This window comes from Zonotrichia leucophrys, chromosome 10 (assembly GCF_028769735.1).
Source record: "Zonotrichia leucophrys gambelii isolate GWCS_2022_RI chromosome 10, RI_Zleu_2.0, whole genome shotgun sequence".
Lineage (NCBI taxonomy): Eukaryota > Metazoa > Chordata > Aves > Passeriformes > Passerellidae > Zonotrichia > Zonotrichia leucophrys.
Window position 1 is genome coordinate 7,593,840 of NC_088180.1, and position 13,369 is coordinate 7,607,208.

General features: G+C 44.0%; 2 protein-coding genes across 8 annotated transcripts in view; one reads left to right on the forward strand and one right to left on the reverse strand.

Moving 5' to 3' along the window:
* Positions 1-1,906, reverse strand: part of PIGB (phosphatidylinositol glycan anchor biosynthesis class B) — a 7,561-nt gene extending 5,655 nt beyond the window's left edge. For both annotated transcript variants that reach the window (XM_064722489.1, XM_064722487.1), the window contains exons 1-5: positions 1,785-1,906; positions 1,560-1,692; positions 1,223-1,340; positions 499-603; positions 218-348 (exon numbers count right to left, since the gene is read on the reverse strand). In XM_064722489.1, coding sequence (XP_064578559.1) covers positions 218-348; positions 499-603; positions 1,223-1,340; positions 1,560-1,692; positions 1,785-1,866 — 569 coding nt within the window. In that variant the 5' untranslated portion in view covers positions 1,867-1,906. The remainder of the gene's footprint in view (positions 1-217; positions 349-498; positions 604-1,222; positions 1,341-1,559; positions 1,693-1,784) is intronic.
* A 2,078-nt stretch (positions 1,907-3,984) lies between these two features.
* Positions 3,985-13,369, forward strand: part of RAB27A (RAB27A, member RAS oncogene family) — a 30,129-nt gene continuing 20,744 nt past the window's right edge. For 2 of the 6 annotated variants that reach the window (XM_064722491.1, XM_064722494.1), the window contains exon 1: positions 3,986-4,205. The gene's annotated coding sequence lies outside the window, so the exon portion shown is untranslated. Of the gene's footprint in view, positions 4,206-13,369 lie in introns of all 6 variants that reach the window. The other 4 variants (XM_064722495.1, XM_064722490.1, XM_064722493.1 and 1 more) reach the window with 4 other exon arrangements.

Here is a 13,369-nt window from a genome sequence, read left to right on the forward strand (position 1 = left end):
AGGGGGATAGCTAATTTTACATGCAGCTATAACATAATCTCAAAAAATATTTAGTGGAAATATTAGAATGTTCCTTCCAGGAGACAGAACTCTTGCTACATCTAAGGCTTTGGTTGCCTTAGATGTTAAGAAAAAAGTTAGCATTTTAAACAATATTTGTAGATTGGTGTCATCCCAAACCAAAAATCATCAGTACTGTTAGGAGAAAGTTTCTCACCTGTTCCCCATCTTGGAGCCTTTTATCGGATAGTAGGAAAGAGCAAAAATGGTGAGAATAGTCTCCATGGTGTTTGTTAGAGTTCTGGTACAGGAATACCATGTAAACCAGGAACAGAGTTGGCAGAAGAACTGAAAATAATTATGAACACATTAAAACAAGTTCACCTAAATGAAGGTGGTAATTCTTCAAGGTGTGACATATTATTTTGCACTCACTTATTTTACAATGCAAAACGAGTGTTTATTAACATGCATAATTTTTTAAAGGTTATGACTCACCACGAACTTTGCTGTTTCTGAATTTTCAAGGTGTTGCACTAATGAGTAAAGCTTCACATCAGCAAAAGCAGCCAGCACTGCCTGTGCAAGCCTAGGGACCCAGATCTGTGTAAGCAGAGAGAAAACTGTACTTGCAACAAACCAAGTTAAATTCCAAGTTTTAAGAGAGGACTGAATTAGTGAATGACTGTTCAAGTATGAAAATAGTGAATTGGTGAGTATTCTCTATAGCTTTTTATGATTTTAAAAATGAAATAGTAAGGGCCTTGGGTAAGGATAGTATTTCTACCAAAACAGAGAATGTCTGAAGTTCAACTGAAAGTGTTCAGAGATGGAAAGTAGAATTATCTGTTTTACATCTCCAATAGAAATCAAAAGGGGCTGTTGTTAGTTCTTGTGGGTTGAGTGCAAATATACATTGCTAAACACTTTGGAAAACTGAACTACTGTGCAATTATGATGTAGTGGCAAACACAATCAGTATGAAAATCCAAGAGATTGACAGAGACCTCTGCACTTGCAGGCATCAGTGTTGTGACTGGAAATTTATGATTAAGTTCTGCCCCCATGGGAAATCAGTGGGATCTGTGTGTTCACACATCTCTAATTGCCAGACTCAAGGCTTTGCCTTTTACTTGGACAATGATAATGTGACAATGTGTTTAAATACAATACTTTAAAATCGAATTTTAGTAGCAGATACACATTTTTTGATTATACTTACCAGCAGCTGAACATTATCCTTAGCCAGCAGCTGTAATGCTTTGTATATGCTTGCAAAGATCAGTGGGTACGAGTAGCCCCTTAAGTTACTTGTCCATTCCCAAGTCAGGTAACCATAATTATGAATATTAAGGACAGATCATAACCAACTGAAAGGAAAAGCTTTACCCGAGCCATTAGGATCGAGACCTTCTGTCCCTTGGGCCAGAGGGGTGGGGTGTGTGTTGCTGGTCAAGCCAACACCTTATTCCCGGCAAAGCCGTGCCCGAGCGCCCACCCGCCCAGGGCACCGCGGGGAGCGATGAGAGGGCGCGGGGGCCGCGGCAGGGGAAGGATATTTGAAGACCATGCGATGGGCCACCTCCAGCGACTGCCAGTACTCGTCCGGGACGAAGCTGGTCTGGACGAGGAAGCAATTGAGGGTCCGCAGCGCCAGGGCGAGCGCCAGCAGCGACGCGGGCGCGGCCGCACCTGCGGGGGCGAGGCTGGTCCGTCAGGGGCCCCTCGGGAGCCGCCCCCCAGCCCTGCCCCTGCCTCTCACCGCCCGGCCCGGCCTGGCTTACCGGCGCCTCGCTGCGCTGCGGCCCCCCCGGCCGAGCTGTACAGCACCGACCGCCGCTTGCGGAGCCGCACCGCCTCCGGCATCCGCGCCCGCAGCTCCCCCGCCGCCTTCCCGCCGGGGCATGCGCGACCGCGGGAGGCGGGACAGCGCCGGTACTTCCGTCCGGTGCCGGCAGCCAGCGGGAAGCCGGGCTCTGCCGTGTCCCGCGTTCAGGTGAGGGCGCCGGGGCTGCGGGCCGACGCCGAGCCGGGGCCGCCCCGCAGTGCGCGCCCTCCTGCCCCACGCGTGTCCGTGAGCGCGGCAGCAGCGCCGGCCGGCATGAGGGGGCGGCTGCCGCTACAGCACGTGGCCGTGGCCGTGGCGCTCGGCGTGGCCAGCGGGCTCTACATCTACGGGCCGCTCTTCCAGCCGCCCGCGGCCCCACACGGCCCCGCCGCATCGCCGCCGGACGCCGCGCCTGACAAGAGGCCCTGAGGGAGGTGTGCGGCGCCATTCCCGGGCATCGCCTCGCAGCCCGGCCCTCGCACGCCCCGTCCGTCGGGGGCAATGGAGCCGCTGGGAGCCGGCGCGACCGTCACCTGCCGGGGCCGTCCCGCCCGAGCCGCCTCCGCAGCCCGGCCCCGCGCTGGAGCCGCCCGCCCGCTGCAGCTGCATGCCTGCGTCTTTCGTACCAGACTCCGGGACGTCAGTGAATCATGGATGACATGCTAAATGTCTGAAGGGCAGTTTCTCCTCTAAATTTAAATGACATCAGGAAACTTGAAAAAGAAAGCTGCTGCTGTGTCGTTATGCTTCATGGGTTTTGTTGGATTGCCTCTGATCTGATCCTCCAAGTGATAAATACCATTTTTCTCTGCTTCTCATGGTGTCAGTTCTTAATACGTCAGCTCAGTTGGGGAAGCAGTTGTGCACATGCTGAGAAGGGAACTGCACCCAACATTGGTAGCTTATAATCAGACCGGGCCATATGTACATAAACACACGTACCACATGTGCTTATACACAGATGTCAGTCCTGACAGAGTGAGGCTACAGTAGATATTGAATACATAAATCTGCCTGGAAAATGGGTTGTCCTTAAGAAGAGCCTCAGTGTGTAGCTCAGGAAGGAAGCATGGCCCTTGGAGTAGGTGTGGATTAGTCTGACAGAATAGAATCTGAGACTTCGGGAAACAAAATCAGTAGATACTTCAATACTTCAGTAAATCTAAAAAGAAACCAAACCCAGGAGATCTTGGGACAAACTTATGCCAGGTTTTGGTTTTAACACAATCTTGTTTGGACAGAATGAGGAAAGAAATGTTTGTGTGTCTATATTTTAAGCCAGGAACAATGTTGTAGGTGGAGGTACTGGTATAGAAGCTGAGATGGGAGGATAGCAGTAGAAGATGGGCTGGGAGAATGCAGTTGAGTGCAGCAATTGCAGTTTGGACATGACATTACACAGCAGTGGCTTTAAACTGAAAGAGGGCAGGTTTAGATTAGATATTGGGAAGAAATTTTTTACAGTGGGAATGGTGATTCACTGGCACAGGTTGCCCAGAGAAGCTCTGGCTGCCCCATCCCTGGAAGTGTCCAAGGCCTGACTGGATGGGGCTTTGAGCAGCCTGGTCTAATGCAAGGTTGTCTCTGCCGGGGATTGGAACCAGATGGTCTTTAAGGCCCCTTCCAACCCAAACCATTCCCTGATTCTATCAGGAAATGCTACATATTGCCACAAAAGTTCAGTGCCATCACTGAATTACTGCAGTGACTCTGGCAGCTTCCTTTACAGTACCACTAAGTATTGAAAAGGTTATTTTGAAGAGGTGTAGCTCAGGTCTAGAAGGCACTTCCTTTGTAAATATAATGACTGGAATTGTCCATAAAGATGGCAGTTGAATTTGAAAAGCCTCAAGAAACAGGGTGTCTGAAGGGATGCAGGTGGAAGGGTTATTGATGCAACTGAGCTTAAGATTTGCTGAATTCTTGAGACTGCCGGGTTTAAAGCGCTGAGAGTCAAGAGCGTTCTTCCCTCGCGGGGGAAGGCAGGCAGCCAGCAGGCGGCAGGAAGAGCTCATTAAACCACAGTGGTGTGCATTAACCAGGCACCGCGGATTTTCGCTGCAAAACCTGTTTTGCCTCTCATGAATTCTTACCAACCGCGCGAGATCTTTCAGGGAGGTGAGGAGGGAAGGGCTGAGGAGCCAGCCCGGCTAACGCCCCTGAGCGCCGCGCGGTGCTGCCCGAGGGCCGCGCTCAGCCCGCCCAGGTGGCCGCGGCGGGGCCGGGACACGCCGGGGCGGTGCCGCCCGGCCCGCCCCCACCTCGGGCTGTACGGGAAGTGATGTTGCCTTGACGGAAAAGACACGGTCGGAGCCCAAAAAAAGGCAGGTGCGGCGTGACGCGGCTGCGGGAGCTCCGGCGGCCGGGAGGCGGGCAGGTAGGGCGGCAGGGGAGGCGAGCAGGGCAGCGAGCAGGGACGGCTCGGCTCGGCTGGGCTGGGCTGGGCTGGCAGAGGGCTTGGTCAGAGCCCCGGGACGGTGTTTCGGGCGGGGAACTGCGTGCCGGAGCCCCACGGCTCCGGAACAGCGACTCAGGCTTTGACAAAGGGGCCTCGCTGCGGAGATGAGAGCGAGCTGTCCTTAGCCTCGGCCTTGGGCCGCCCCTCAGGTGCTTCCTCTCACGGCGGCTGCCGATAGCGCCGCACACAGCCCCGCTCGGGCCTTCCTTCCCGCGCTGCTGCTGCTGCTGCGGGAGCTGCCACCGCTCTACACCTGCCTTTCTTCTACAGAGGAGAGTGCACTGCATGTCTGGTTTAATTTTTTAAAAAGGCTTTAAAAATGGTCAGTCGTTGTGAGAGCACTATGATAATGTTATATCTGCCTAGCCGGGACTCAGATCTTATGCGTGACTATCAACAGACCTGTTGCTCCTTTCTGAGCACTGTGTGTTTGTGTAAGGGAGGCTTCGTGCTGAGAAGGCCCTTCAGCCTGATTTGTACTGCTTGGGCTGAATTTACACTTTGGTGATCTTGGATCTAAAGAAAACTAAGTCCATTAGAAACACCTATTGATTTTCCTAACTGTAAGTAACTAGAGTATGTTAATATATGTGGTATTTTTGATGGTGCTAGCAAGGTATAAAGGACATGCTTAGAACTGTTGAAACCACTCAATTTTTATGTCTTAGACATGTATCAGGAATTTGTTGAGCTTTCTGACTCTGAGTCTTCTAACACTTCCCTCATAGATGGTGCTTAGGAGATTTTCATCAGGATAACACAAACATGTTTGGAGTTAGTTCTGCAAGGTGGTGTGTTGCTGCACTTACAGGTTTTTCTTTGAAACTCTCCAAAATCTATACTGCCCTTTCTTGGAAACTTAAATCTGACATAGACCTCTTCTCTCAGCCCTTCTTTCTTGTCACAGACTTTTACTAATTTTGTGAGTGTTCCAAGTATTTTCCAGCCAGGGAATAGCATATACTGCAATATGCATTTCAAATGTTGATAGGTAAATGTAGGAATGGCATTTGTAATGCTAAATGAATGTTTCAAAAGCATGGTTAAAAAGATGGAAAAAAGAACAGCATGTTCCTGTGTTTCTCGTTCAGGGTTCTGATTTTACATCTACTTAATCTCTTGCACAAAGGAGTTTGGGAGAGAGGGTGTGCTACAACTTACACTGGTTTAATTTCACAGTTAACAAAATTTCCCATGAGCACCCAGATGTCTAAAACCAGACTGTAAGTTTGTTTTATCCCTCTCGTTAAACATGGGAACACATTAATTTATCACTCGATTACACATTTCCTTTTCTTTCAAAGAGAAGATAAGGTGAGATAAAAGAATTCTTAAGTAGCATTTGACATTTACAGAAACAAATATTACGTGCAGTAACCCCTGTGCCTTTGAATTCTTGGTCTGCTGTTCCTGCCCGGGATCTCCCGTGCTGGTAAATGACCAGAGAGGTCTGTTAGTTTCCAGCATAACCCCGCACTTGCAGATCTACACCATTACTAGGATCAGTCTGTCACAGTCAATAGAGGTGGTTAGAATTTAATTTAATCTAAAGAAACAGGCAAAATTGGCACTAGAGGTGGAATATAAAGAATGAGAACTCCTTTTCTCCTGTTGATATCTCAGCAAGTAATTAAGTTGCATTTATAAATAATTAATAAAATTAATCAAATATTCCCATCTGCATTAAAGCTGCGTTATTGTGCTCTGCGCATGTGGTGGATCCTGCAGAGGGTTATTTAGGTACTTATAGGTGAACTTTTCCTGAGTTGGGTGTACACAGTGCTCTGGAACTTGCTTTTGCTCCCTTTGCTTTGTAGACACCACTCAGTGCTGCAGATACAATCTTTGAGTTTACAGCACTGGCTTCAAACATGCCTAAAAAGTTGTTTAAGTACAGCATGGATAGATAAATTCTAACCTATAAGACAGCTTTTTTAGCAGAAACACTTTTTTTTCCTATTTATACAATTATATTCCCAATCAGTCTCTCTGGATATAGCATCTGGTTATGAGGTTTCTTTTCCTCATTTCTTTTTTTCTCTTAGTCAGAACTGCATCCCTGTCAGGAGGCAGGACTAACTTAAACCATGTTAAATCAGCTGAGATCACTTAATGATTGAATGATCCTTTTATCTCCAGTGGAGCTTTGTGAATAAGTCCTAGCCCTGACTTTCTTTTATGGAACACCCTTACATTGTTTTCTTTTCATACATAAAGCATCAGAATGTACTTTTGATTTATAGTAATAAGTAGTCTCAGTGCCTGTGATTTATTTTCCAATCTAATAAGCCTTATGGCATGTAGATTAAAATATGACATATAACAACCAGGACACTTTTTTCCTGTGGTGTTGGTGTGGCTTCAAAGGGCTGGAGATGCTTTGGGGGGTGTGTGACAGTTTTGCATATCCTGGGTGGTGGAATTCTTTTCACATACTGGCACATTTCAGCACTCTGGAGCTGACCTAACAAGTTCTTCAGTATTTTAGTCTACAGGAGGGGAAAAAACACCCAGGCAAGTGTCCTTGCTTCTATGGCTCTGAGGATAATATCAAAGTGTAAACCAGTGCAGTGATATTTTGCTGAGTTTGCAAACCCATTTCTCATAGCTGTTTTCTTTCTTTGTGTCTGATACTTTTACTGATGAGAAATGGGTAAGAATAAGACATGTCAGAAAAAGGCACTTGTGGAAAACAACATGAAGACTGGTAGTAGCAAAGGGGAAGCAGCAGTGAAGATACAAACTCAGCAGGAGTGGAGCTTCTCCAGAAATCTGTGATTTGCAATGGACAAAAGAAGTTGGTTAATATGTAATCAGTGTTTTAAAATTAAAAGTTAAGTTTGTGGGCACTTGCATAAAGTATTTTGAGGATAACTGTACACTTCTGCAGTAATTCTTTGTGTAAATGTGATATGTGAACGAGAGGACTGTAAGGAGCACACCTTGCTGAAATATTTTATGTGCAAATGGAACACTGGATGGGTACAAGGACACTACTACACGAATCAGGTAGCTGAGCCCAAATTAAGTTTGGAGATTGTGACTGCAGTTTTGCAGCTGTGTACTGCTATTGGTTTAAAAGGTGATAAAAGGATAAAGGAATAAATAGCAAAGTAGATGAAAACGGACTCTTCAGTAATACTTTCAGGTAAGGAGAGCTCCATGGGTAGAAGAAATGCCTTTTATTAGGGCAGTTTTAGTTGGAAAGGATAGGCTTTCAGGTATGTAAGCTCCTTTCAGGTTTGAATTAGAAACAGCAGAATGTAAAGCAAAATTAAAAACAGTGGATGTACAATTTTTATAATACTTTTATTAAGCTTATGTCATTAGAAGGTGGTGAAGGTTCTCTGGAGAAGTGCTGTTGTCCAAAGTCAGCTCAGTCTCACTCTTAAACCCTGGTTCATTTTCATAACTGTGGAATATTTCATTTGGTTCCCTTATCACCCAAAGACTGTAAGGAAAATGGTTGCTCTGTGAACTGAAAGGAGGAAAACAATTAATTCCAGTAATATCCTTGGGGAAAGGGAATATTTGAACTAGACTGAAGGCTGCTAGTGGTGATAAGGAGTAATAAAACATGTATGGTGGGTAGGGGGGAAAGAAAACTTCATTCATTTTTGTGAATTAAAATGCAAGTTTTCTGGTTTTCTCGTCTCCAGCAGTCTTGCTGGTATGGTATTTTATGTTGGTAGTTGCTGAGGGAAATGACCTTTCTCCTGGAGATCCCTGCTGATAATTGTGTGGCTGTCATGGAGCGTGGTGCGTTCTGAGCATTTCAGGGCAGCGCTCAAGGCTCGCAGCTGTGGCACTGCTTGTGCTGTGCAATGCTTTCATGCAGGGTTTGCAGAGATGATTTGCTGCTACAGGTCTTGCCAGTGGCTGGTGCTTTCCATGTCTGCTTGGAAACCCAGATAACATTCAGAATGCAGATTATAGGAAAAAAACTGTATAATTGGGGTCTTTTTATAGTGGCTTTTTTTTTTTTTTTAATTGTGAAGGCTAATCATAATTCCTCCTCCCCCACTCCCACTAGTTTTGTTTTAACCAAACTTTATGCATGGCTGAATGTGACCCAAAATACAGGTATCAGGGCAGTCCTAGCCCTGCTGGTATTATCCATTTCCAACAGATTTTCTCATGCAGCACTTTCAGATCCTGTGCACATAACTGCACATGCTCCACTGACTTTCTCCTCTAACACTGATTCAGCTTGACAGGTCTTTTCTGTCGGGGCATGGACTGTCTGACTAATACTTAATTTTTCCATATTTTTTCTTGGAATGGTGTCAGGATAGACATCTCTGTACAGAGATGCTGTTAACCAAGTTTGAAGATAGTACTGTCTGATTGTGTTTCTTCTGAATTTCGTAGCAAAATTCTTGTAATTTTAGATTGGATAAATATAAGCTGGAGTTATTAAATTAAGCTAGAGTTGTTAAAGGAATAGTCTTTAAAATGTTCTTTATCTATGAAATGGAAGAGGTGAATATAAATATTTCTTTGCTAATTTTGTAGAATTGTCAGTTTGGGTAGCCCACGGGGCTGGAGAGCCTGCTGTGTGTCAGGAGGAGCTGCAGAGCAGGCTTTGGGAGGCCTGTGAAAAGAGCGTGCTGCAAAAGTGGAATCATGCTTTTCAGTAGGTTTTGAAACAGAAGACAACTCCTCCTCCCCCAGATCTAAACTGCTGATGTGGTGAAACATCACTGGATTTATTCCATTCGCTTTTTAATAATAGATGTGCTTAAATTTAATTTGCTTTTAAAATAGATATAGTGTATTTTAAATCCAGCTTGAAAGTAAATGTAAAATTGAATGGCTGTCACAGTATGTGCTGCAGCAGGTACAGCCTGGGCAGCTGGTGGGTTTCCCTTGCAGAACTGGAAACTCTTAAGTGCCAGTTTTCAGGGGAAGCACACATCCCACTCCTCCCTTTATCCAGGCTGCCATTTTTTTACCATTTTTTCACAAAGTGTTCAGGAAGTTCAGATCTTTGTGGTTTCTTCCCCTCTGTAAAAGTGTTAAAGCTGATCAGCAGATTCAAATGTTGGGGGAGAAGGCAGAAATAATAGAAATTCAGCATCTCTGCCCCTCTCTAATGAGCTTTGTTTCCTTAGGAAACCAGTCTAAGAGGCATGTCCTCATTTCAGCTTTGTTTTTTGCATTGCAAATTTGGAGCTTTGTTCCAAGAAGTCCTTATTGCATTCATAATCTCAAGTGTGGTGTGTTGAGCCTTAGGGAGTTTTTCTTCAGCCTAGCATCCTGTGGGAGCATGAAGAATGGGAGCAGTAACGTTTTTAGTAATTGAGAGTCACCCAGGGAGTGGAATGGGGCCAGTGGAACTGCCAGACCTGCTTTGGTAAGGTACTGCAGAATCACCACCTTTCCAAGCCCACCCGTTCCTCCTGCACAGCCTGGAGGAAGGCAGATCAACCAGTCAGGTTAGTTAACCTGGGGAGTCACTGAATACATGGCAATATGAAGGAGCTCTCATGTTAATGGTGTTCATGCTTTAAGAAAAGGTAGAAGAAAATAGGCATCCCAGGTGTTTCATTTGGTTTCATGTGCTTTGTTGCATGGAAGATCAAACAATACACTGCAGCAGCAATACTTTGCTGTAGCTCAGAAGTAGCAGACTTCTCTGTCTGCCACATAGTTCACATAATTAACCTTTCCATTTTTCCTCCTGAGAGCAGAGTTAAAGTGCAAAAGGCACTGTTGACAGCTTGTGAGGAGAATGATGAACCACTTGCCCTCTTAAGTAGATCAGAAAAGATGTGAACAGGATATCCTTGTGCTGGAAAGAAAACCCAGCTCCACTGAGATTGGTTTTCAAACAATATGTTGGATCAGGTAGTGCCAAGAATAAACACATATCCATTAAGCTGAAGTGTGGATAAAAATATGACAGAAACTTTCAAAGCTGTATTAATATAGGATTGTAAAACATTGAAAATCCTTTCTTAGGTAGCTGTAGTGCACATGTTCCTTTAAATGGGCATAGCAGCTTCCTGTAAAGATACTGTTTTTTAATTAAAAAGCTGACTTAGTCATCAACCCTTTAAAGTAGATAAAGATCATTGATCTAAAATGAAGTTTGTTGCTCTTCAGGCTGAAGACAGAGACATCAGATTATTGGTGTGCTTTTACAGCTTCTCACCCAGTGCAGGGCTGCTGGTGCCTCCTGCAGTGCTGCTCCAGGTGCTCCCTGCATGCACTCAGGCCTGCACTGCCTGGGTCTTACAAAATGTGAACCAACACAGTCCCACAGAAGAACTGTAGCACATCAAATAATTCATCCATCTTTAGGTAAAATGTTCTTTTGAGTACAGGTTATGTAATTTGAGTAGTGTGAATGTTGCCAAAATACCATTTCCTGCATACAAAATCATCACATTTGCTCATTTCACTCAAAACAAATAATCATGTTTATTCATACATTTTTTATTGCTATTTTAAATAAACCTTGTTTGACCATTTCTTGGTGTTGTACCATCTTGTACAAGGACATGTACAACAGTATTTTTTAATACTATTTTCTTTCTGATATTTCAGAACTGTAATAAGAAAGAATCTGATTCAAATATTAAAGGATTCTTCCCTTCCCCTTTTGATTCAGATCTGGAATAGGCATCTCCACTTTGCCTTGGGACAGACTGCATAATACAAAGTGTTGTAGAGGCAGAGGCTTGCAGTTCTGACAGAAATGACAGATCAATTATCTTGTTGGGGATAATTTTACTAATCTTTTCTGAGGTCAGATATAACCATGTATAAATCTTATTTGGGAAGCAGTCTTTTGATGTTTTTTTCTGATGATGGAGTTTGGTCTAAAGTTTTTTGAAGTGCTGCAAAGGATTCCTGTCTTTAGGCATATGATGTTCCATGAAAGCAAAATTGATGCTTTTCATTTGTTGATTCTTTTACTGTTAACTTTTTATTGTTGAAGAGACCATGGTAATTCTTGGAAGTTAGTTATCTGGAGACTCTCTTGTAGTGGATTATTTTTAAGAGCCTCCTTTTTATGTACAACGCTACAGATCTTAAATATGCCAATGCTTTATCGCATGCAATGCTAAAAGAAAGCTCTGTCACCATTACTAGAAATTGCTTAGATTGGCTTACAGTTGAAAGAACATAATTAAAGTTTTACTCTATAATATTGCTAAATATTTAGCAGTTGTGCCTTTGGGTAGCAAGAAGGCCTGCCCAACTTTTATTTTAATCACTCAAGGGATATTTCATTATTTGGTCCTGGCAAAGTTCAGCTATAACAGTTCTGGTGTGAAAGCTGATTTTGTTAGTGTGGGTTGTCTTTTTTAAAATTTTTTTTTAAAGGATATTGGTGCAGGAGAGGAAAGCAAAAGAAAAAAGTCTTTTATATGGAATTTATCTCCTCCTTTCAGGTCCTTTCAGTTCTGCCCTGAAGTACTGGCATGCTACTGCAGAGCAGGGGCAGATGACACTGATGTTAGGCACAGCTCTTGGCTTTGGAAACAGTTCTGTAGCATTATCTGAAATGGGTTGTTACTAGATCCAATTCTCCCAGTCCTCTCTCCAGTGGCAGATGTCTTTATTTCTGCAGGCAGGTAACAACCCAGCATTTTTCTTATAGAAGCATCTGCTACAGGACAGTTTGGACACCTGCAACTTTCCTCAAGGAGTGTGTGAAGGCAAATATTCTGATGCTTATACTGAAGAATGCTCCACACTGTTAACTGTGTTTAACTCCTCACATTTTCTCCTAAATTCCTAGGCCTGTAAAGCATAGAAAAGTTTTACAAGTAAATCATTCAGATCATCTTTGTTCATAAAACTTGTAAAAACATTGAGAATATTGAATAACTGACTAGATAGGTACTCCTTTGTAGAGCTGGAGCTTCAAAACTACATTTCACAGTTTCAGTAATTTTGATGCCCTACATAAAGTAAGAAATTGCCCAAGCTCCTACAAGCCCCCAGGGCTGGGGTAGCAGTGGGAGGAAGGCTCACCTCGGGCTGCCTGCAGTGGTTCCTGTTCCAGCTGTTGCTGCTTGCTTGGTGTTTGCTTCCTGCCCCCGCAGCACGGCTGCCTCAGCGCCTGTGCAGCACTTGCTGAGAGGCTGCAAACGTGTTTGTTTAAAAACAGAGACTATAAATAACCAAACACTGATGTCCTCCCAGTTCATAACTCTCCAGTTTGAGATCAACATAACTTCACCCTCACAAAGAAAGCTTTATTTCAGCTGTACCTTTCTGGCAAAGTCTTACTGTTGTGGATAAAAGCCTTGCCTGGTAGGAAGGAAGGAAGGAAGGGTTAGTTGGTGTTCCTCACACCAAGCTGGTAAGCGACAAGTTAAACAGCCTCATTTCATCCTGAAATAATTAATAAATAATCCCCAGACTTTAGTGTTTTATTTTCCCATTAAAGATGGCAAATATCTGACTGTATGGAAGAGTTTCTCCATTTACATTGAGAGAGATTGAAGTTGAGACTTCCAGACAGTTTGTGCTTAGTGTGTGTGTAGTTACCCCCCAGGGCTGTTTGCAACATGGCAGGAGAACTGCTGCTTTGTCTGTCAACACTTCTTATCCTGTTCCTCCTTCTGCACTCTGGAGCAGTTACCAGACATTCTAGTGTGCTTGTGGTCTGAATATTTCTTCACAGTTAAGCAAATGTGCTGGTATTGATCAGGGAAGCAAGCAGTTAAAGATGAAAAATGTGCATGTTGCTGAAAATTGAGCACAATTCTGTTTTTTAATTGCATATGGGAGCAAAAAAGGGCCTTTCCCTCTAAAACTGGTGAAATTTGCAGAAGATTGGATTGAGCCAAGAATGGATAGAGTTTTAAAAATTACAACCTGTAAGTAAATGTCAAAGAAATGGATTTTAGTTAATGCTGGAAAAATGCTAAGGCAGGGCAGGAAAAAGTGTTCCAGCTCTGTATAATATAACTTAGATGTTCGCCATGGCAAGGAAAAAAAATTGCCTTGATTCAAATGAAAAGAGTCAAGATAGTTGAGCACTGAAACAAGTGAGAGCTAAGAAGCTTGTGGAGTTGTCTTTGTTACTGGTAGATGAATCCATATGTTAAATATTTGTAGCA